At 44.5% G+C, this 22,803-nt stretch overlaps 1 protein-coding gene across 2 annotated transcripts in view; it reads right to left on the bottom strand.

Moving 5' to 3' along the window:
* The window catches only part of DCBLD2 (discoidin, CUB and LCCL domain containing 2), a 155,684-nt gene that overhangs the window by 31,277 nt on the left and 101,604 nt on the right, over window positions 1-22,803 (bottom strand). Inside the window, exons 5-9 of one of the 2 annotated variants that reach the window (XM_030204054.1) lie at window positions 20,492-20,564; window positions 10,294-10,350; window positions 5,156-5,289; window positions 1,574-1,614; window positions 293-508 (exon numbers count right to left, since the gene is read on the bottom strand). In XM_030204054.1, coding sequence (XP_030059914.1) covers window positions 293-508; window positions 1,574-1,614; window positions 5,156-5,289; window positions 10,294-10,350; window positions 20,492-20,564 — 521 coding nt within the window. The remainder of the gene's footprint in view (window positions 1-292; window positions 509-1,573; window positions 1,615-5,155; window positions 5,290-10,293; window positions 10,351-20,491; window positions 20,565-22,803) is intronic. The other variant, XM_030204055.1, reaches the window with a different exon arrangement.

The raw sequence follows: 22,803 nt of genomic DNA, 5'->3' as shown, positions 1-22,803 counted from the left end.
CCTCAAAGTTCTGTGAGGAGGAGGAGGAGGAATGAAGAGGCAGGAGGAGGGACATGGCACCACCAGGTGTACTGAAGTCAGACACCTCTACAGGCCTAGACACCCCAAAGCTCAACTGAACCAAGGTACCAGGAACAGGAGACACAGAAGAAGGAGAAACCAGGAGTGTGTTGGAGACCGACCACCGCCTGCTGGAAATAGAGAATACTGACTGACCAAGAAGCATAACGTCCTCAAAAGAGAAGAGGAGCTAAAGAAATAAGCCATATGTTCAATTCTGTTGAAATGTTACCTGTGATTTTTTTAACTTTATTAAGATCTATCTGTAGCCATTGATGTTCATCAGTGAGAGAGGCAGCCCAAGGAGGACCAGCCTTTTTCAACCTGGCATTCTCAGCACTCCAGACGTTCTTGTTACCCGCAATGTCCGTCCACTCAAGGAAGGGTGATGATGTGATCTGAGAATCAGGGATCACTCCTGACTCCATTCCCAGGGTCCCGTAGCAACCTGGAGAAAAGCAAATTGTAAGCTGAAAACGTAGAAATGAAGACTTTCCCTTAAATCAGTGGCTAATCCAGTCCTTAGAAGCACCCTAGAACAGGGACTAATCAACTTCATTCCCCAGGGGCCCCAAACCAGTGAGGTTTTCATGATATCTCTAATTAATAAACAAGATAAATTTGCACGCACAAGGCCTCAATACCATTCAAATCAATTTCATGCACACTCGATAGGGATATCCTGAAAACCTGGGCCTCCGAAGTCCTTGCCCACCCCGCTCATGAATCTACATGATACCACTGCACAGTGCAAACTGGTTCTTAAACCCAGTGTACACAGATCTCTGTTATATGCATATTTATTATTCGAAAAACCTAAAAATCAGAACTGGCTGGACTGCTCCTGAGAACTGTGCTATAAACCACTTTCTAACTAATTCCTCTACGTTGCTTGAGAAAGGTAATTATAAGGTGAAAGCTTTCAGGATGACAACATTCATTAACTTCAGGAAGTATCATGCTCAACCATTTGACTGGATTTCAATTAAACTAATCTTGATTTTTGGTACGCAAACACAAAACTGATTTTGTGTGTGACTTTTCTTCAGTATTTTTTTTTTTTGCCCGATATGTTAGCTCTCTCTAGCCTGCAAACTGCATGCCTTTCAGAGCTCTCCTTTTTTTTCTCTTCCTAGCATTCCCCCCTAGTACCAGACTGTAGTATAATCAGTGACCTACTCCCTGGTATGTTATATAATTTTATATACTTATATAGTGCCCAGATATATAGTTCAAAGTTATTTTGTTTGTCTCTGCTGAAAATTGGGACAGCCAAAGACTGTCATTAAGTTTTATAAACTACTTGTACACAATGCAATTTCAACCCTGCTCTGCCCAAACTATGCCCCCAGAATACCCACAAGCGATCTTGTTAATGCATAGACTTAAAGGGGCACATTTGGTCACACAATTTATAAGAGCCATTCCCACATACAAAGCATATTTTATATACGTAAAATGTTTTGTAAAATTATCTCCTCAAAGTCAACAAAACCCAGAGAAGAGATCTTACCACTGGTCTTGAATGTAAACAGACTTGCTGATAAAGGTCCCCTAAAAAACCAAAAAAAACCGTAGTATTTTTAGTTTGTAAAGAACTTGTTATGCGAGATCCCAGTTTGGTTTTTGCTGCACAATATGCATTCCCCATAATGACTTCTCTAGTTACTGGGGTCTTTTACTAAGTTGCGTTAGCGTTTTTAGCTCATGCTAAAAATTAACTTGTGCTAAATGCTGAGACACCCATAGGAATATAATGGGAGACTCTAAAGCGGCTTTTAAAAGACCCCCCCTATACTTTTACAGCATTGAATACCCTAGCAGAATAGTATAAAAGACATTCAAAGGCCCCATGGTCAGAAAAATATATATATATATTTTTTAACCATTTATTTTATTATTTTCATGTACAAACATGGCAGCAAGGAAAACATTTCTAATACAACCAAATCGCTAACCAAAAAGTTTTTAGAAAAATATATTTTATTTCACCCCAGCGTATAAAAAATAATCACATATGTTCTCTCCTCTTAAGTCAGAGAGAACACTCAAACAAACCCAGACTTTTAAAAGGGCCTTCCTATGAAGAAGAAATCCTCTCTTGCACAGTTTAGCATAGAAAACCAAAGAGCATTGGAGCTGATCCTGACCAGGAGTTTATTTCAGAGATAGCAGAGTGACCCCCCTCCCCCCAGTGGCGTACCGAGGGAGGAGCAGTGGGGGCAGTCCGCCCCGGGTGCACGATGCAGGAGGGGTGCTGGGAGCAGCTGCGTGGCTGTCGGCTTCGTCGGTTCCCTGCTCCCTCTGCCCCGGAACAGGAAGTAACAGCAGAGGGAGCAAGGAACCGGCGGAGCCAACAGCCACGCAGCTGCTCCCTAGCAGAATGCACCCGGGGAGGGGGGGGCTTGGAGGTGATGCGCTTGGGGGGTGTCATGCTGCACCCGGGGAGAGGGAGGGAAGGACGACGCTGCACCTGGTGCACAGCGGCAACCTCCCCGGGTGGCAGCCGACCAAGGAATGTCACTGACCCTCCCCCACCCTCAACCACCCAGACATAAAGCAATCTTTACTTATTACATCTTTAACATTCGGGACTTCTACAGTGCAGACTCAGATTTTTTTTTTAACCTCCTGGGAACTGATGGGTCGATACTCAGAATTTCAGTGGTAAGCCAACACTGCAGAAACTTTACTTGCCAATGTTCAAAGGAAATGGTATTCAAATTTTATGCGCACTGTAAAAGCAAAAGCAAAGGGGAGGAATGTGCTTGGTGCATGCACAGAAGAGTTTCGCAGTAAGCTCAGCTCCTGTGAGCATGCACCTGGCAAACCTGAAAGTGAAGCACACATTGGTGTCTGTTTTCTGTGCCTTTAAATGTAAGCATTTCATTTTTATTTTTACTTGAAAGGCTTATATTTAAACCAGGTGTCTAGGCAGCCCTCCAATTTCTTTTTTTGGGGGGGGCAACAAAGGTGGACTGAGGGGGCAACATATTCTCCCCACTCCCCCCCCCCCAAGGTGCATTAAAAATAATACCTTTGCTGGCAGGGATATCGAAGCCAGGTACTGTAAACACAGCACTGGGTATTATAGTGTTCCTACTGGAAAAACTAAACAAACCTAATAACTATAGGTTGATCCTACACATTCAGTGCTAAAAGAATACCTGATCTTCACATAACCAGAACCTCACCAAGTCTAAGTAATCACAAATTAAAGACAGAAATATGTAGACAGGGAGTCAAGACGGCGATGACAGTAGAAGTGGTGGTGTGAACTCCATTGGTCCTGGTGATTTTCTGTGGAGCTGTACCCAATAGGGAAACGGAAAGGCAAGGCACATACCTTTCCTGCCGCGGATAGTGCTGGTGCCTCTCCACGACAGTTGACTTTAGACCAATTTGTAGTTCCCGCGGTGGAAGAAACCTCAGCTGTAGCAAGCTGCCCAGGAGAGCTTGCGCATGCTGAAGGAAGAGACTACTCCTTCAGCCTTGAAGAACGCTGTACACCCCCGATACCCAGAAGTGAAACAGCCACCAAGTTAGTCGGACTGCAGCCCCGTCAGAAGCTGACTGGGGAGCAGCCGGGGCCTTAGGCGCAAGCTGTTGACATGAACGAGCATGCTGGTGAGCTGAAGAGGTGTACCTATGCCTAGGATAGTAATAGGAACTCCTGCTTGGCCTGCTAAAAGTCCTCCTAGCTGAAGAGGTTGATGCAGAAGGCGACCGGCAGAGGAGAGAAAAGATTTTATCAGTGTGTTTCTTGATTTGGTCAGTGACCTATTCAACCTTCTTTCCAAAAAGGTTATCCCCCCAGCAAGGGGTATCCGCCAACCGCTGCTGAACAGAATGTTCCAAGTCAGAAACATGCAGCCATGAGAGTGAGCATTGCTATACTTTAGATCCTGGATGCCACATCAAAAGTGTCGAAAGTATCCCTGGCCAAGAACTTTCGACACACCTTCTGCTGTTTGACCAACTGGCGAAAAGGCTCGGTGCGCTCCGGAGGGAGCGTGTCAACAAAGTCTGACAGTTGTCGCAGACACTCGTGAAGAGCTAGTAGGATTGTATTCAGGAGATGAGCATTGAAGTCTGGTACATCTTCCTCCCAAAGGAATCCAGGGTTCTAGCTTCTCTGCCTGCTGGCACTGAGGCACAGTCCCTGGAACTACTGGCTCTTTTAAGAGCGGATTCCACCACAATGGAATTGTGAGGCAACTGAGGCCTATCAAAACCAGGTGCACCGTGTATCCGATACTGGGTGTCAATCTTCTTGGGCATGACAGGGAGTGACAGAGGGGATTCCTGGTTCCTGACGAGGACTTCTTGGAGTACCTCGTGGCGAGGTGCAGTCACAGCCTCCTTAGGAGATGTACAGTCCAGGACCTCGAGCATCTTGGCCCTGGGCTTATCCTCCACTTCTAAAGGAAAAGGAATGGCCTCAGCCTTTTCCTTCACAAAAGATGGAAATGAAAGGCTCTCCGGCAGAGACCTCCTTTCAGGTGGAGGGGAGGGTTCAGAGGGAATCCCATAAGACACATCTGAGGAAAAGTACCTGGGATCCTCCTCTGGGATCCTCCTCTGAATCCCATGAGTGCTCCTCTTCGGTGTTGCAGGATTGTCGCAACCTTACCTGCCTCAGTGCCGAGGAACCATATCCTCAAGAATGGCGTCAACAAGTCGACTCCCTTCTTGACTCTGGCGAAGCTTCCTCCACCGACATTGAGGGAGTGCCAGCTTGGGTGGCAGTCGACACAGGCAAGTGGCACCGGCGTCTGAGGCTGCACCACAGGCTGAGGGCCCAGCAACAGGAGGCAGGGTAGGCACAAGCACCCCCAATACCAATGCACACCACTACATGAGGCCATCCCACCCCCTTTTCTCTTCAGAAAGTGATTCACTGGCCACTATGGTCTTCAACCATGCTGCAAAGGGAAAATTATTTGATAAGTCTGACCCCAGGGTCATTTTTGATCAGGCTGGCAGACCAAAACTGACAGACGTGTTCTGTGGATGCTGAACTCTAATCTCTCAATATATGAAGTCTTTAAATTAAAACAAAATAAACATACACACACAAAAACAGTCTACTTACACCTTGGAAGTGACGTTGTTAGCCAGCGAACTTTCATAGTATGGGATGCCTTTGCTGATCACAACACTGATTTCACCACCAAGAACATTTGACACCACTCCAGCGTGTACACCGGCCATGCAGAGGGAGGAAGACTACAAAAGAAGAGAGAAAATAGGTCTGAAAAGTCCTGCATCTGAACTGCTTCCCAAAGAACCAAAATTTTTTCACAACCCACTATTTCCCCTATAACTTATTTTCAAAGGTTTTTTTTTTCTTGTAGAAACATTTGTCTCTACCTCCATTCTTAGCTCAGTGATCAAGTTGGATGCATTGATGACATATGCTGGCAGAGGGGATTTATGGAGAAATTATGACTTGCATGATAATCTTCTTTTGTTTAGTCCTACCACACCAATCCAGAACGAGTGGGTGTTACGTCCGCCCATCAGTGGATGGGGACAAAAAAACAAAAGTTGCCTGTGATTCGCCTCTTAAAGAGCTCTCATATGGATGATCAGAAGCAAACGTCAGCGCTAGAGGCTGTTAGCGCCATACTAGCGCCTGCGTTTGCTACCACCCTATGATCAGAGTCCCTGAGTGCGTGAAACAACACGCTTGCAGGCTCTGAACGCAACTAGAATGCAAATGCATGCAAAATAGGGCTCTTAGCGCAAATAGCATGCAAATGCATGTTAAACCTATTCATCCCCAATGATCAGTGACCAGCGCACCAAAGATTGGGTTGCTGGCTGTGGCAAACCCTACGCCAGCTCTGAGCTGGCGTTAGGGTTTGCAGACAATTGGGGAGGAATGGTGAGCCCAGTCCAGCATGTATTTGCATACTAGCAGGCCCCCATTCCCCCCAATGAAGCACCCCCCCCCCCAAGGAACTGATGACCCCCCCAGTGACAGGGGGCTGGAGGTCAGGAGGACCTCCGGTCCCCCAGACAACCCCCCCCCCCAGGTTCAGGAAGCACTGGAGGTCAGGAGGGTCTCCAGCCCCACCCTAACTCCCCTCAGTATTTCTAAAAAGTCCCTGGTGGCCCTGTGGGCTAACAACCTCCCCTTCCCCCATGACAGGGCGGCTGGAGGTCTGCTGGACCTCCAGTCCCCCCCGACACCCCCTCTGACACAGTTCAGGGAGGGCTGGAGATCCGGTGGGTCTCCAGCCCCCCCAACCCCCTAGCATTAGCAAGGGGTCCCTGGTGGTCCAGTGTCAATCCCCCTACCCCCCACCCCTACCTTGAGTTAGAGGAGGGAGGTAGCCTGCCTCCTTCGCTCCTCTTCCTTCTACGATGCCTGCAAAATGGCGGTGCCCAGCCCTGCCCAGTGTATCCTGGGATGTGCTGGGCAGGGCTACACACCATATAAGGGAGTGTGAAGCCCCGCCCAGCGCATCCCAGGATATATTGGGCAGGGCACCGCCATTTTGCAGGCGGAGTCTAAGAAAGAGGAAGGAAGCAGGTTACCTCCCTCCTCCAACTCAAGGTAGGGGGGTGGGGGGGGGGGGGTAGGGGGATTGACAATTGACCACCAGGGACCCCTTGCTAATGCTGGGGGGTTATGGGGGGCTGGAGACCCACCGGATCTCCAGCCCTCCCTGAACTGTGTCGGGGGGGGGGGGGGGGGGTCGGTCACCCACTGGGCCACCAGGGCCTTTTTAGAAATGCTGAGGAAAGTTAGGGGGGGCTGGAGAACCACTGGATTTCCAGCCCTCCTTGAACCTGGGGGGGGGGGGGGGTTGTCAGGGGGACCTCCAGCCCCCGTTTTGCCTTGCTCGGGGGCAGGGGTAGCTGGGGTCTGGTGGTCCCATACACCGCCAGCCCCTGCCTGTGTTTGACAGGTCTGGGCTTTTGACAGCCCAGACCTGTCAAACAAGTGCAGGAGGACTGTGCTGAGAGAGATAAGATGGCTTAATCAGAGGAGGTACTGGGAATAGGAGGAACCAGCCATGCCATAGAAAAGTGACACAAGAGCCCTGCTACATTTATCACCTCCAGGGATGAAGCCATATAGAATATACAGACAATGAGGCAAGGTGTCAGCATACAAGAAAGAAAGAAAGAAAGAGAGAGAGAGAGAGAGAGAGAGAGAGAGAGAGAGAGAGAGAGAGAGAGAGAGAGAGAGAGAGAGAGAGAGATGTGCTATATATTAAGATAGGTACTGGTCCAGATTGATGTGGCCATTTAGTAGACTGTATGCTAGAAACTGGATATGATGCCTTTTTGCAGAGCAGCCAAAGTGGTTTACACATCAAATACAGGTACTTTTAAGGAGAAAAACAACTGGCTTGCAAAGTGGACAAACCAGAAGTTGTCAATAGGAGATATCTAAATAATGGTACTGGGAAAAGGAAACAATTAATACTCATCACCAGGTCTGGCAAGAAAACCTGACAATATAAACTGAGCAAGCCCTGCTACATAGCGACAAAAACTTCCCTTCAGCTTAAGGGGCCTCTACCAGAAGCAGTACAGAGCAACAGTAAAGTGGGAGGTTTACAGCATCAGATTCACGAGGAATTGCTCTTTAGCCTGGAGAAAATGCAGCTGAGGGGTGATATGATAGAGGTCTATAAAATAATGAGTGGGGTTGGGGTAGAGCGGACGGATGTGAAGCGTTTGTTTACGCTTTCTAACAATAATAGAACCAGGGGACACAAGATGAAATTAGAATGTGGTAGGTTTAAAACAAATTGGAGAAAGTTTTTCTTTACTCAACGCGTGGTTAGACTATGGAACTCATTGCCAGAGAAGGTAGTAATGGCAGCTGGCCTTGCTGAGTTTAAAGGGGGTCTGGACAGATTCCTGAAGGAAAAGTCCATTGACTGTTATTAAATTTTGGGGTTTTGCCAGGTTTCTGGGGCCTGGATTGGCCGCTGTCGGAGACAAGTGCTGGGCTCGATGGACCTTTGGTCTTTTCCCAGCTTGGCAGTGCTTATGTACATAGAGGAGCAGCCTACCAGCATAGATAGGAAGGAGTTGACAATCTGGCTTAGTAACTGCTCTCTATTTAGGTACAGAACACTAAAAACCTTGGCAAGCAAATGAGATGGAAAGATGAGCATCAAAAATTGAATTCCCATATGAACTTGCCTCCTGCTTAAGCACCCTGTGCAAAATAATTTGGAGAATCGCAAAGATGGCGAACAGTAGGCAGAATGGAATTTCCGCAGGCAACCTGCTCCCCTACAGCAGGAATTGCTAAGGCAGCGGAAAATAACAAAAGAGATGACATTGATCAAAACTATAACCCCCAAATGAAAATTGTTGCGTATTTAAACAGCTATCAGCATAAGCAGTGGAGAACCACCAAGAACCACTTCCAGAACCGATTTTTCGCTTTGCGACTTCACACCTACTCAAATCAGCATTTCCTGAACTTTAGAAATTAGCAGAGGTGAAGACAACTGTCTGAGCCCTGCCGTAAATGGAAACTAACTCTCCCTGAAGCAACCATTGCCTAAGCACTGGAGAAAAGCAAAGGCGCAGTGCCCAACGGTGGACAGAGCAGACTATAACATGGTGCCGTGCCCCGACGGGCCTGCGCGCCAGTGTCAGCGGGGTGCGAGCGAGGCAGGGTGGGCAAGTTCCCGCCGCTCAAATGCACCCCGCTGGGAATGGGAGGAGAGCAGTAGGGGTTTAAAAACTCCAGGGAGAAGCCCGGACGACCTCTTCAAGCGTCCGGGCACCAGCGTGCAGTTTCCAGCGCGGTTCCAGCGCGAGACCATGAACAACAACCGATCCTCTTCGGGCAACGTGAGTTGTGAAAGTTGCCCGCTTGTTCCCAACGCGCCTCTGAGGGCGCGCGAGCGTCGGACATCGTCGATCGCGTCGCGATAAAGATCCAATTTAGCCCGTGACGCACGCATCGCGACGTGGTTCTCGTCGGGGGGGGGGGGGGGGGGGGGCGGCGCGGGGCAAGCTATGCTACCCCGGCTGAGTGGTGAGGTACCCAAGCCTGATGGTGTAAGATAGGCAGTTGGGGTAGCTGCGCTATCGGTTGAGCTCCCTTGCTGTGCGGCGGGGAGCTATGTTTACGATTGGTCAGTCTTGCTAATGATGGCGGACTGGGTTGGAGAATGAGCCAGAGGCTGGATTGGCTTGGGTATACCTAGGGTTTAAAATGTGTGTATATAAATAAAGCTGCGGCCGAGTTGTGCCATATTAAGAAAACACCTTGTGTAGTGTTATTATTGTGTTGTTATTGTAATATCAGAAAACCTTTAGGCCCGAGGGGTCTCGGCTGCCTATGTTATAGCAGAGATGGAGAACAGCTGTCAGATAAAAGGCTTTTTTTCTTTTAACTCAGCAGCTATCCTTACAGACAGAAGGAGCAAAAGTTAGCAGTTAGCAGCAGTGGAATTTCACATGGAAAGCATTTATACTAAAGTCAGTGAATCTGATGTTCTCTAGCTTTCTTATCTCTGCTGAAATCCTGGTGCATAACTGCATTTACAAATCCCTTGTTACAGGGACAGCCATCACCAAAAGCAATAGAAATCAATAAAAGAAAAGGACAGCAATTACAACTATAAATTGCTTTGTACTCTGGAAGACATAGCTACCAGCTTTGGAGAGCCTCAATAAGGGCAGTTTAAGAAACTGCATTTCCCTCAGAAAAAGCAATGCACTATAGGCAGGCAACACTAAAATGTTTGGAGAATAGAAGAGATGGAAAACAGTTGACCAACTGAATATCCAAAGGAACAAAGTACTCCTTAGGCATCCATTCCTCCAATCTTTTCTTCCTCTTCTTTTTTTTTTTTTTTTTTTTGGTACGTAGAAAACTTAAAAGAAATCCGGGAAGGTGGGCCACCAAGAGGAATACATCATGGCCACTGCTCCCATTCTTTCTTTTTAAAAGAGAAAGGCAGGCAGGCAAGTGTGCCCAATTGGAAGTCTCCACAGAAAAAGTGAAAACTGAGCCAAATTCTGCCCAGAGCCTAATAAAAACAAATTTCATAGATCTTTCAAAAGAAACAGTGCCTCGCAAAAAGGAAACAAATCACAAAAGAGAGTGCTGGGCTCACACCGCTGGAGGCTACATCAATACCGCAATAGCAAAGCTTCCAGGGTAATGTCATTTGCCTAGCTGCTGCTGAATTTCTGAGTCCTGCTTACTCAAAGAGCAGTCTACAAATCTGGCCAAGTTACCTCAGACTCAAATTCAGTACACAGAAAGCACTCCAATCCAAAGAGAAATAAACCAATCTAGAGTTAAATTTGTGAGGCAGAATCAGTGTTGATGTTACAATTTACAAATTTAATACTTTTTCAGAACAACAATATAACTCACTCTGATTACATAAATTGTAATTTATTATATAAATAATGTAAATTTAAAATATGTAGGCATTTAGGGCCTCTTTTATAAAGCCACACTAGCGATTTCTGCACGGTAAATGAGAGGAAGCCCATTTAATTCCTATGATTTTCCTCGTTTATCACGCAGGAATTGCTAGTGCAGCTTTGTAAAAGAGGTCCTTAAAATTTCAGTTAAAATGTTATTAACACATTCAAAATGTAATCTGTATAAGTTTTCCTAAGCCTATAAATACTGGTTCCAAATCTTTCCAATTAACCAAGTGCTACTACTTTATAACAGTACTACCAGCAGGAATTTCTTTTGTGTTCAGAACAAATATCAGATAAACAATTAAGAATTTACTTAAATTACTAATTTTCCTTACAGTATTTTAGGAGTTGGTTCTTTGTGAAAAACATTAGTTTTTCTTCTTCAGCCCTTTCACTGGCTGTGACAGACTGCAGCTTAAACCAGAGTACAGATCACCACGGTGAAGACTCAGAACTCTAGAACCAAAATCATCTTTAATGCAAATTCAAACAAAAGGAAATAACTTACATGAATAAGAGTCTCTTTCTTCCAGATGTGAGTCAGGTATATCAGAAGTGAGGGAATCTGTAGAACCGTTACATCAGGAAGGAGCAAAAGGTGCACTTAGGGAGGGCAAGACCATAAGCGGAGAGACTGAATGAATTTTTTTGCTTCAGTCTTTACTGAAGATGTAAGAGATCTACTTTCATGGAACACCTAACCACCCACCTGAGGCTACCCCGTGGCCACTTAGAGGGTCTATCCCCAGCACAGATCAGGTCCGCCTGCACCTGCCACTTGTGCTCTTTACACTAGCACCTCCTCCCACTGACTGGGTCCCAACCGCCTCTGGACGAGTCTCCTGCTCTCAAATTATCACCAGTGATTCCTGGGTTACTGGGGCCACACTCCCAGTAATCCCACAGTTCCTAGAAAGCACCCACAGACCCAACACACAAACCACCAGGATTCTTAGTCAGTCCAGACAATCAGAGGCAATAAACTAAAAATGTTTACTGTCATGAAAAATTAGAATAATGAACAGAAAAGGTGCAATCAGCAAACAATAACAGGTAACTGAAATATGGATCAATTATAACACTATCTAAACATTTGTTTACTATCTAAATAGTACCTGAGGAGTTCAAAACATATAGCTGCTCACAGGTTATCAATAACTGTTCACAGGGCCTCAGCAGAGAGATCTTTCTCTCTTCTCCCTGGCTAAGACTGGAGAAAAAGTCAGTATATCCTAGCTGAATTTGAACTCTTGGGCCAATCAGAGCCCAGAACAACATTTTTTAGAAGTAGCTGGCCACATCACTGCAGGTTAACTTCTTCTCTGTGTTAAACTAAAGAATGGACAGTCATTTCTCTGTAACAGCTTTAAACATAAACATGCTCCACCTGCTGGCTAAACTAGAGAAATACATTTCATGAAATATTCTTGTAATTCATATGCTGGAAAATTCACCATTCCGCCACATGTACCTATACCGGAAATGTTTTTCAGTGATGACAATGTGGAGGAACTGAAAGAAATTTTTGTGAACTTGGAAAATGTACAGAGCCCAACTGACAAGTTAAAGAGTGATAAATCACCTGGACCGGATGGGTATACACATTAATATGCGCAGAATGTTCCAAGGGCTGTAGCGCGGATGTCAATGTGTGCGCCAAAGATTTTCACAAATTGTATTTAAATGCATTCAAAAGGATGTTAATGAAGTCATTCGGTATTCCCTCCCACTGCTCAGAAGGCAGCACAGACAAATGCTGGCCTTAACGCTGAAAACCTACTGCTAGCTCGGGAGTGGTGTTGAAGGTTTTGAAGAAAGGATTTCTTCTGAATTTCTCTCATTAAACTGCCAGTTTTGTGTTGTATTGGAAGTGCACGGAAGCCCGTGCAGCCTCTAAGCACTGATACAGAGAAACAAATGTGTGCAAGTCTCAGCAAAACTGAACGTGAAAGCACACATTGGCGCCTGTTTTTCTGCACTTAAATATGAGCCCTTCAAAAAGTGCAAACTATTTTTGAAAAGCTAATATTTAAAGGTGCAGAAAGGGGGTGCCGATGTATGCTTGCATTTCCAGTTTTGCTTGGATATGTGCACAAGAGCTACGCTTACTGTGAAACTTTTGTGCACATGCACCAGGCACATTCCTCCTGTTGCTTTCTGTTTAATAGAGTGCATAAAATTTGAACGTCATTTGCTTTGAGCAATGGAGAGCTAGGTTTCTGTGCTGTTCTTGCGCTATGAGGTTTACACTGTTGGCTTTAGTGCTGGAGCTTTGAGTGCCGGGGCCTCAAATTGTGAGCTTTCCAGGACAGAAAAATATATCTATTTGTACCTGTACACTGGTTTGATAGCTTTCAGGCTTGCATAGCATAAGCCCTCTGGGGACAGGGATATACCTAGTGATCCAGAATGTAATCTCACCTCAAACTACTACTGAAAAAGGTGCAAGCTAAATCCAGAAAATGAAAGAAATATTTAGAACACTGAAGAGCCAGATAACTTGAGTTATTTTCAAATAGGCATGACAAAGACATAGTCCTATTTTCTGATGCGGTTTTCCCTGAGTTTTTCCTTGGTACAAACGCTGACTGTAAAAGGACCATTCAAGAAACTTTCTTTGGTGACTTGTCACTCAAAACGTAAGCATAAAACTCTCTGCAAAACTGCAATTACGAATACTTGTACTCTCTCCAAGTACCAAAAGCATGCTAATAAAACCTGGACTTGGAAGTCTTTGCACCAGCATTAGCCTTTATTTCTTGCAAGAGTAAAGTCTGATGACTCCCAAGCGACCTGGTATCAGCGCTTCAGTTCCCTAGGATTTGGGAACAGTATGTTTCTGACTTCTATATACAGTAGTTAGTGCCAGGACCCTGTGGCGTGTTTGGGCTGAAATGAATGCTCTCTGTCCAGCATCAAGATAATCTGATTTTATGTCAAGAAATAAATGTCCTCCTGTTTTAAACCTTTTGTCATCTAGGCCCCTCTTTTGTTTACATCAGCATGCTGCTCAGGAAAAAGTATGCCATTGTGAGTATTCTTAGGATAGAACAAAGCAATAACATTTTTTATTTAACTTCTTATATATCACCAGCAAGCACGAAAGCTATTGAAGTAGTGTGCATTCAGATACAGTAGGTATTTTTCTGTCCCTGGAAGCCTCACAATCTGAATTTATACCCGAGACTTGCCCAAGATCATAATGAGCTGCAGTGGGATTTGAACCAGGCTCCCCTGGCTCTCAGCATGTTGCTCTAACCATTAGGCTACTACTCCACATTGGATCTGTCAAATCACCGAACTGATTGGCATGCCCTTATTTTCTCTTTACCCTGGTATTTCCCCAGATTCTATATAGTGCACCCGAGATCCGCGCCAATTCTATAACAATGTGCATATCTTAACAACCATAACAAGCTAATGAGCACTGATAACTGCACTTAACAAGCAATAATGAGAACTAAGTGGCTCTGATTAGAATTAACGCACACAACTCGCTCAGCGTATTCTGTAACAAAGGCAAAAAGGGGAATGGTTATGAACGTTCCAAAATTTATGTGCGTAGTTATAGAATATGACCATGACCCAGTGCGACTAAATCTACATGAATGGATTTACGCCAGGTTTTCATTGGTGTAAATGGATACACATAGATTTAGGTGCTGATATATCAACTAAACGTATTCTAGATACTGAACCTAAATCTAGATGCCGATTATAGAATATGCTTAGTCAGCACTGATTTTTTAGGCGCCATATATAGAATCTCCCCCATAAATGTGAAAAAGGTAGGTGGAGGGTATTATAGGTCTCAAGGGCACAAACTTGAAAGCCAAAAGCAGCCATTACAGTAAAACACCTATGACTGAAAAATTTGAAGATGCCTTAGAAGCTAGCATGTGCTTGGATGTCTTGATTGTGCTTAGAAGCGAGCATGTGCTTGGATGAATATCTTGATTGTGTAAGAGTTTACACACCTATAGTAGCTCTGAGGAAGGGACATGGGCAAACTCCTTCTCACTTAAGCTCACCCCATGGGTGGGTAATGGTCATGTGAATAATGCACTATCAAGGCCCTATAAAGTTGGTTCTTCCACTGCTAGATGGGCTATGATGTTACACAGGTACCTCACCTGTTGATCATCCAAATCCTACCTCCCCCCACCTTAAGAACACTGGAAGCACCGAGACAGAACATCTGCATTACAGCCGTGCCCTGATGGCTTAGCTCATGGCTGCCTAATGCAAGAATAACACCCATTTTTGCTCACTGATGCAGAAACCTATATGTAAATTGGATCTGCACAAAACTTGTCTGCTAACTATGAATAGCATATTGGATGTATGTGCACAAAGTTGTGTGCTAAAGTGCAGCTAGTGCTGTGCGCATGTCTGAGCAGAAAAACATCCAGCACACCTCCGCACATGTGCTGAAAACGCTGCTCCGTGGAAACATTTTTGCAATGCTAATATTTATGCAAAGAGTAGCATTCCAGATCATGTGCAGATCTGTGCTCATACATTTTTTTCTGCTCAAACCTGTGTGCAGCTGTAGCTGTCTTTACTGTAGAACCATTGCCTCCCCCTCCTTTTGCTCTTTTTTTTTTTCTATTTCTAAACCCATGGAGGCCACAAAAAAAGTTGACAGGCGCTGTATACTCAAAGGAAAAAAGAAAAGCAGGCATTCGATGTTCACAGATGCTACTGTAGAAGATCGAATAACCCTTCGACAGATTGGCATTAAAGCTCAGCTGTAAGTCTTTCGTACACTTCTCTGCATTGGCACAGAATAGCTAATTAGCCTCATTACCATGGTTTTAAATATATTATGCGCTAGTCTAAGACAAGACTTTGCACAGGTTAACTTTTGCATAAAACCTCTTTCTGCATTATGTGCTCAAACCAGCTAAGCTTGTGCAAACCCCAAGGGCAACTATTAAGCCTATTTTATAAATAAGCAACAAAGGCATCTATGTGTCTTTATAAAATAGGCTTCCATGCACACATTTACATCTGTCTTGGGTTAAAAAAAAAAAAGAAGAGATATAAATGTATGCATGGATTCTACAAGTGTAAAATACATGTGTATATCGAAGTAACACCTCTGCTCTGCCCAAACTACGATCCTGAAAACAGTTAAGTTTAGATCACTTTAAAATAAGCACACTCCCCTGTGTTATATCAAAATCTGCACCCTAGTCCACAAGATCCTTTATGGAGAAGCCCCAGGAATACCCTAATCAATCTTCCAGCCAGGAATACATCAAGCAGGTCTCGTTCATGCCTAAATCTCCATTATCCTACCTGCAACGGCCTCAAATATAAATCCACTTACGCTTCCTCTTTTTCCTTTATCAGCACCCAATTATGGAAAGCATTGCCAAAAGCTGTCAAAACTACTCAGAACCATCTCAACTTTAGGAAATTACTCAAGACCAGCCTATTCCGGAAGGCCTACCCCCAGAATCCAACATAAAACCTAAAGTCCTTCAAAACAGCATATAAATGGACCGTTTTGGACTCTCTTACTTTTACCCTTTTTCCCTTTATACCCTGTTCCTTCTATCCTCTCTGACTACCACAATTTATTGTATCTGTATAACTACTGGACTGGTGATAGCCTTTTCAGTATATTGTAAGCCACATTGAGCCTGCAAACTTGGGAAAATGCAGGGTATAAATGTGATAAATAAATATGTAGAGAGATGCATACACAAATTAATTGGCTAACAAGCTGTTAACTACCAATTGGATGCTATCAACCAATTACTGAAGTTAATTAGCACACATTTAAACTTGCACACACATGTGGCATGGTGCCTAACTTAAAAGGGGGCATGGCAATGGGAAAGAGAAAGGAACGGGGATGGGACTTGATATACCATCTTTCTGTGGTTACAATCAAAGCAGTTTACATATTATATACAGATACTTATTTTGTACCTGGGACAATGAAGGGTTAAGTGACTTGCCCAGAGTCACAAGGAGCTGCAGTGGGAACCGAAGTCGGTTCCCCTGGTTCTCAGGCCACTGCACTAACCATTAGGCTACGCTTCATGTCAGGGCGTTCCAAAACGTTGTGCGTGTACTACTACTACTTAACATTTCTAGAGCGCTACTAGGGTTACGCAGCGCTGTACAATTTAACAAAGAGAGACAGTCCCTGCTCAAAGAGCTTACAATCTAATAGACAAGTGAACGGTCGGTCCGATAGGGGCAGTCAAATTGGGGCAGTCTGGATTCACTGAACGGTAAGGGTTAGGTGCCGAACGCAGCATTGAAGAGGTGGGCTTTAAGCAAAGACTTGAAGACGGGCAGGGAGGGGGCTTGGCGTAAGGGTTCAGGAAGGTTGTTCCAAGCATAGGGTGAGGTGAGGCAGAATGAGCGGAGCCTGGAGTTGGCGGTGGTGGAGAAGGGTACTGAGAGGAGGGATTTATCCTGTGAACGGAGGTTATGGGCGGGAACGTAAGGGGAGATGAGGGTAGAAAGATAGTGAGGGGCAGCAGACTGAGTACATTTGTAGGTAAGAAGGAGAAGCTTGAATTGAATGCGGTATCTGATCGGAAGCCAGTGAAGTGACCTGAGGAGAGGGGTGATATGAGTATATCGGTTCTGGCGGAATATGAGACGTGCAGCAGAGTTCTGAACAGACTGAAGGGGGGATAGATGGCTAAGTGGGAGGCTGGTGAGGAGTAAGTTGCAGTAGTCCAGGCGAGAGGTAATGAGAGCGTGGACGAGAGTTCGGGTGGTGTGTTCAGAGAGGAAAGGGCGAATTTTGCTGATGTTAAAGAGGAAGAAGCGACAGGTCTTGGCTATCTGCTGGATATGCGCAGAGAAGGAGAGAGAGGAGTCAAAGATGACTCCGAGGTTGCGGGCAGATGAGACGGGGAGGATGAGGGTGTTATCAACTGAGATAGAAAGTGGAGGAAGAGGAGAAGTGGGTTTTGGTGGAAAGACGATAAGCTCAGTCTTGGACATGTTCAGTTTCAGGTGGCGGTTGGACATCCAGGCAGCAATGTCGGATAAGCAGGCCGATACCTTTGCCTGGGTCTCCGTGGTCATGTCTGGTGTGGAGAGATACAGTTGGGTTGCAGAATACTGCCTTAGTGCACTTTACTTGGGCACCAGCATTTACACCAGGCTTCAGCCGGCCAAGTCTAGTGCCTAAAAGGTTAGGTGTGGGAATCGGCGCTAAGCGCAATTCTATAAAGGATGTGCAACACTTATAGAATCACATTTGGTTTGGAATTTTTTCCAGTGCCTAATTCTGAGCGACAGTTATAGAATTCCCCCCACTGTGCACTTGTTTGCTTACTTTATTATTTTTTTTTATTTATAATTCGCCTTAAGACGGCTAGGACTCTTTAACCTGGAGAAAAGGCGGCTGAGGGGTGATATGATAGAGGTCTACAAAATAATGAGTGGGGTAGAGCGGACAGATGTGAAGCGTTTGTTTACGCTTTCAAACAATAATAGAACCAGGGGACACAAGATGAAATTAGAATGTGGTAGGTTTAAAACAAATTGGAGAAAGTTTTTCTTTACTCAGCATGTGGTTAGACTTTGGAACTCATTGCCGGAGAAGGTAGTGACGACAGCTGGCCTTGCTGAGTTTAAAGGGGGTCTGGACAGATTCCTGAAGGAAAAGTCCATTGATCGTTATTAAATTCTGGGTTTTTGCCAGGTTCTTGGGGCCTGGATTGGCCGCTGTCGGAGACGGAGTGCTGGGCTTGATGGACCTTTGGTCTTTTCCCAGCATGGCAGTGCTTATGTACTTATGTACTTATATGCCTATATCTAGACAGAGTAGAACAAAATACAGTGGTGGAAATAAGTATTTGATCCCTTGCTGATTTTGTAAGTTTGCCCACTGACAAAGACATGAGCAGCCCATAATTGAAGGGTAGGTTATTGGTAACAGTGAGAGATAGCACATCACAAATTAAATCCGGAAACTCACATTGTGGAAAGTATATGAATTTATTTGCATTCTGCAGAGGGAAATAAGTATTTAATCCCTCTGGCAAACAAGACCTAATACTTGGTGGCAAAACCCTTGTTGGCAAGCACAGCGGTCAGACGTCTTCTGTAGTTGATGATGAGGTTTGCACACATGTCAGGAGGAATTTTGGTCCACTCCTCTTTGCAGATCATCTCTAAATCATTAAGAGTTCTGGGCTGTCGCTTGGCAACTCGCAGCTTCAGCTCCCTCCATAAGTTTTCAATGGGATTAAGGTCTGGTGACTGGCTAGGCCACTCCATGACCCTAATGTGCTTCTTCCTGAGCCACTCCTTTGTTGCCTTGGCTGTATGTTTTGGGTCATTGTCGTGCTGGAAGACCCAGCCACGACCCATTTTTAAGGCCCTGGCGGAGGGAAGGAGGTTGTCACTCAGAATTGTACGGTACATGGCCCCATCCATTCTCCCATTGATGCGGTGAAGTAGTCCTGTGCCCTTAGCAGAGAAACACCCCCAAAACATAACATTTCCACCTCCATGCTTGACAGTGGGGACGGTGTTCTTTGGGTCATAGGCAGCATTTCTCTTCCTCCAAACACGGCGAGTTGAGTTCATGCCAAAGAGCTCAATTTTTGTCTCATCTGACCACAGCACCTTCTCCCAATCACTCTCGGCATCATCCAGGTGTTCACTGGCAAACTTCAGACGGGCCGTCACATGTGCCTTCCGGAGCAGGGGGACCTTGCGGGCACTGCAGGATTGCAATCCGTTATGTCGTAATGTGTTACCAATGGTTTTCGTGGTGACAGTGGTCCCAGCTGCCTTGAGATCATTGACAAGTTCCCCCCTTGTAGTTGTAGGCTGATTTCTAACCTTCCTCATGATCAAGGATACCCCACGAGGTGAGATTTTGCGTGGAGCCCCAGATCTTTGTCGATTGACAGTCATTTTGTACTTCTTCCATTTTCTTACTATGGCACCAACAGTTGTCTCCTTCTCGCCCAGCGTCTTACTGATGGTTTTGTAGCCCATTCCAGCCTTGTGCAGGTGTATGATCTTGTCCCTGACATCCTTAGACAGCTCCTTGCTCTTGGCCATTTTGTAGAGGTTAGAGTCTGACTGATTCACTGAGTCTGTGGACAGGTGTCTTTCATACAGGTGACCATTGCCGACAGCTGTCTGTCATGCAGGTAACGAGTTGATTTGGAGCATCTACCTGGTCTGTAGGGGCCAGATCTCTTACTGGTTGGTGGGGGATCAAATACTTATTTCCCTCTGCAGAATGCAAATAAATTCATATACTTTCCACAATGTGATTTTCCGGATTTAATTTGTGATGTGCTATCTCTCACTGTTACCAATAACCTACCCTTCAATTATGGGCTGCTCATGTCTTTGTCAGTGGGCAAACTTACAAAATCAGCAAGGGATCAAATACTTATTTCCACCACTGTATATATCATCATAAAAACAAAGACATACACAGACATATGACATTAAATTACCCTCATCCTGACCAACGTCAAAATTCCTCAGTGCAACACATATTTATTTGCACAATTTAAAAAAAAGTTAATTTCTGCATGTAAAACAGACCTTTGCACATCATAAAATCTCTATAAAATTATCCCCTAAACCGGCAAATTTTATAATGCCCACCTTGCTGGAAAGTTTGTAGATACTTTTTACCCAGGCACTTTACGCCAATTTTCACAGGGAAAGTAGATATGTTGCTTTCTAAACTACTTGAGGGAAAGGTATCCTAGACACCTGCATCTTCTGTTTATCTGGACACTTTACCTGGTCAGAACTATACATATTGTTGCAATTCTGTCTCTAAACTCAACTTTGGGAAAGCTTCTGCTGTAACTCAATGCCCATGTGTTTTGGAACTGCAGGTGGACATGCCCACCTTTGAAAATTGCTCTCATCATAGAGTTATAACGTGATATACCAACAGAAGATACCTGTTGCTGTGATTCTAAAATGGTACAGATTATTCAAATTCTTCCCCTACCCAGCAGTGGGTTATACTCACATCTCTATACCCATGAGGAATGGTCCCCGAAACCTCCCCAAATGGCATCAGGCAACCAGCTGGACAATATTTGCTGAAAGGAATGAGAACATAACATTAAAAAAAATAGCCCATTATGTGCCTCACATTACTGCCCTCACCATCAGAGACAGGTAAGGAAAGCACTAGAATAACAATCTGTCAAACAGATGTTTCTTAAAACTTGATATACTGCCTTTACTCATTGAAGACCATATCACGTAACATACGAGAGCACTGCTAAAATGGACTGCAGGTCATTAATGTTGCTTAAAACAACTCTGTGCAATCAACAGAAGACTTAGCAGCCCTGGGCCTGCATACACACACAGAAGGGGTAATTCTCTAGGGAACTGCCTACTTTTAGCTGGCAGAAAGGCACATAAATGGCAGTGTTCTAGTCATATATGAATATAAGCGTCCTCTTATAGAGCACCAACGAGCAGAAAAGTGAACATGATTGCATGTACTTGCTGGCAGCCATATGCAATTGCAAGGGCAAAATTTGGACAGACTGCCCAGGTACACACACAGAATTTTATCATTTATATGTGTTTCTACTAACAATTAGGCATGTATAAATAGTCAATAATTTAAATTCAAATAAAGTAGTAAGAGCCCATTTTTAAAAGATTTTTTGTTGGATCATCAGAAACCACGCGTCTCAGAACTGCAGTTAATACTGCTAACGCCCCAAATCATCATCAGTCCCCAATTCATACTATATCTTCATGTGTAGTAATTTTAACGATAACAGGCCACAGCCATATACACTTGTGAAAACAACTTATCTTTAAAAAACGGCCTCACTGCAGGACAACAGCATTTACACCAGTCACAGGCCTAATATAAATGATTGCAATTTTATGTACATTTGTTTTAGATATTTGCACTAGTATTCTATAAAGAAAAGTAGGCATCTACTTTTTTTTATAGAATAGACTAAAAATAGTACCATAACCAGTACCTATATCGGGTGTCTTGTTATAGAATTACCCTAATAATTACAAAATAAGACATACAAGAGATCTTATATATTTATTCAGGCCTGAACACTGCCAAACCCTCTGCTTTGATGATATATGCTCACTCCTGAACAGATTTAAGGGGACTATGAAAACCGAATGGCTATGTTTCCGTTCAACCAGAAATTAATACAGGGCATGGGGAAGAAAGAGGTCAGGAAGGAAATCAATGTTTTAACAATGAGATTAAAGCAGTACAGTTTCAGAGGCACAAACATTCCAACCAACAGACAAGACTTTAGTTATCATTCACTAGGGCTAGTTGGGCCTAGGCCATAACATTAGAGCGATACATTTGAGCCTAATGGAGGAAGGCAGGCAGCTACCTCTACCATGGCAGCCATTACTGACCAACAAGTGGCACTGTGTTGGAGGAAGTGCCCCTCTAATTAGCAAGCACACTCAATCACCAAAGCACTATCAACTGAGGACTTGGTGGGGGGAGGGCACATAAAAGGTAGACTAAATGTATGTTTTTTGTGAAAGTTGGGGGGGGGGGGGGAGCCAAAAAAGGTAAAGGCTTATCATGAAGGAATGGATAAGAGTTTTGAATATACGTAGATAATATCCAATTTTTGGGAGCCGGGGGGGGGGGGGGGGGGGGGGGGGAGGATTCTTTGTAACAATTTTTGCAGGTTTTTTGCTTATTTTTCTCTCCATTTTTTGCATTTTTTGTTTAAATTTCCCTCCTTACCCAGCCTCTTTCTCTCTTCCTCTTCCCTTCAACCTATGGCAATTCCTCCTAGTCAAAGGGCCTGCTCTGACATGGCACATTTGCCTGACCTAGGTCCAATGACACACACTGGGCCCCAAATTTTGGGCACCTGATCCTTTAACAGCTTTGCTTATAATTGTATGTTACTGTATATACAGTTCAAAGCTCACAGCATCTTTATTTAGGTTAAAGTAAAGGACTCAATGACAGCTGCTGGCCACATCATCTGACAAACTGAAAACATTAAAAATGCCAAGGTACATGTATTCTCAAAGCAAACTAATTTATCAGAAAACATAACATTTCCTGTTATAAGATGAAACACAGCTATCTTAGGGGCCCTTCTACTAAACTGTGTTAGGTGCTAACACGTGCCTAACTTAAAATGGCATATCGTGGGATGAGCTTAGGCATCCTATGGTAAAAGCCAAGATGTGCGTGTGCTAGCCATGTGCCAAAAAATTAATTTAAAAAACGTTTTTGAGGGGGTGTGTCTGGGGGCAGAGACTGGGTGTTTCTGTTCTATTCAGTGCAGCTACATCTTACCACCTATA

This window comes from Microcaecilia unicolor, chromosome 5 (assembly GCF_901765095.1).
Source record: "Microcaecilia unicolor chromosome 5, aMicUni1.1, whole genome shotgun sequence".
Lineage (NCBI taxonomy): Eukaryota > Metazoa > Chordata > Amphibia > Gymnophiona > Siphonopidae > Microcaecilia > Microcaecilia unicolor.
Note: the sequence above shows the minus strand (reverse complement) of the source record. Positions and strands in the feature narration are given on the sequence as shown.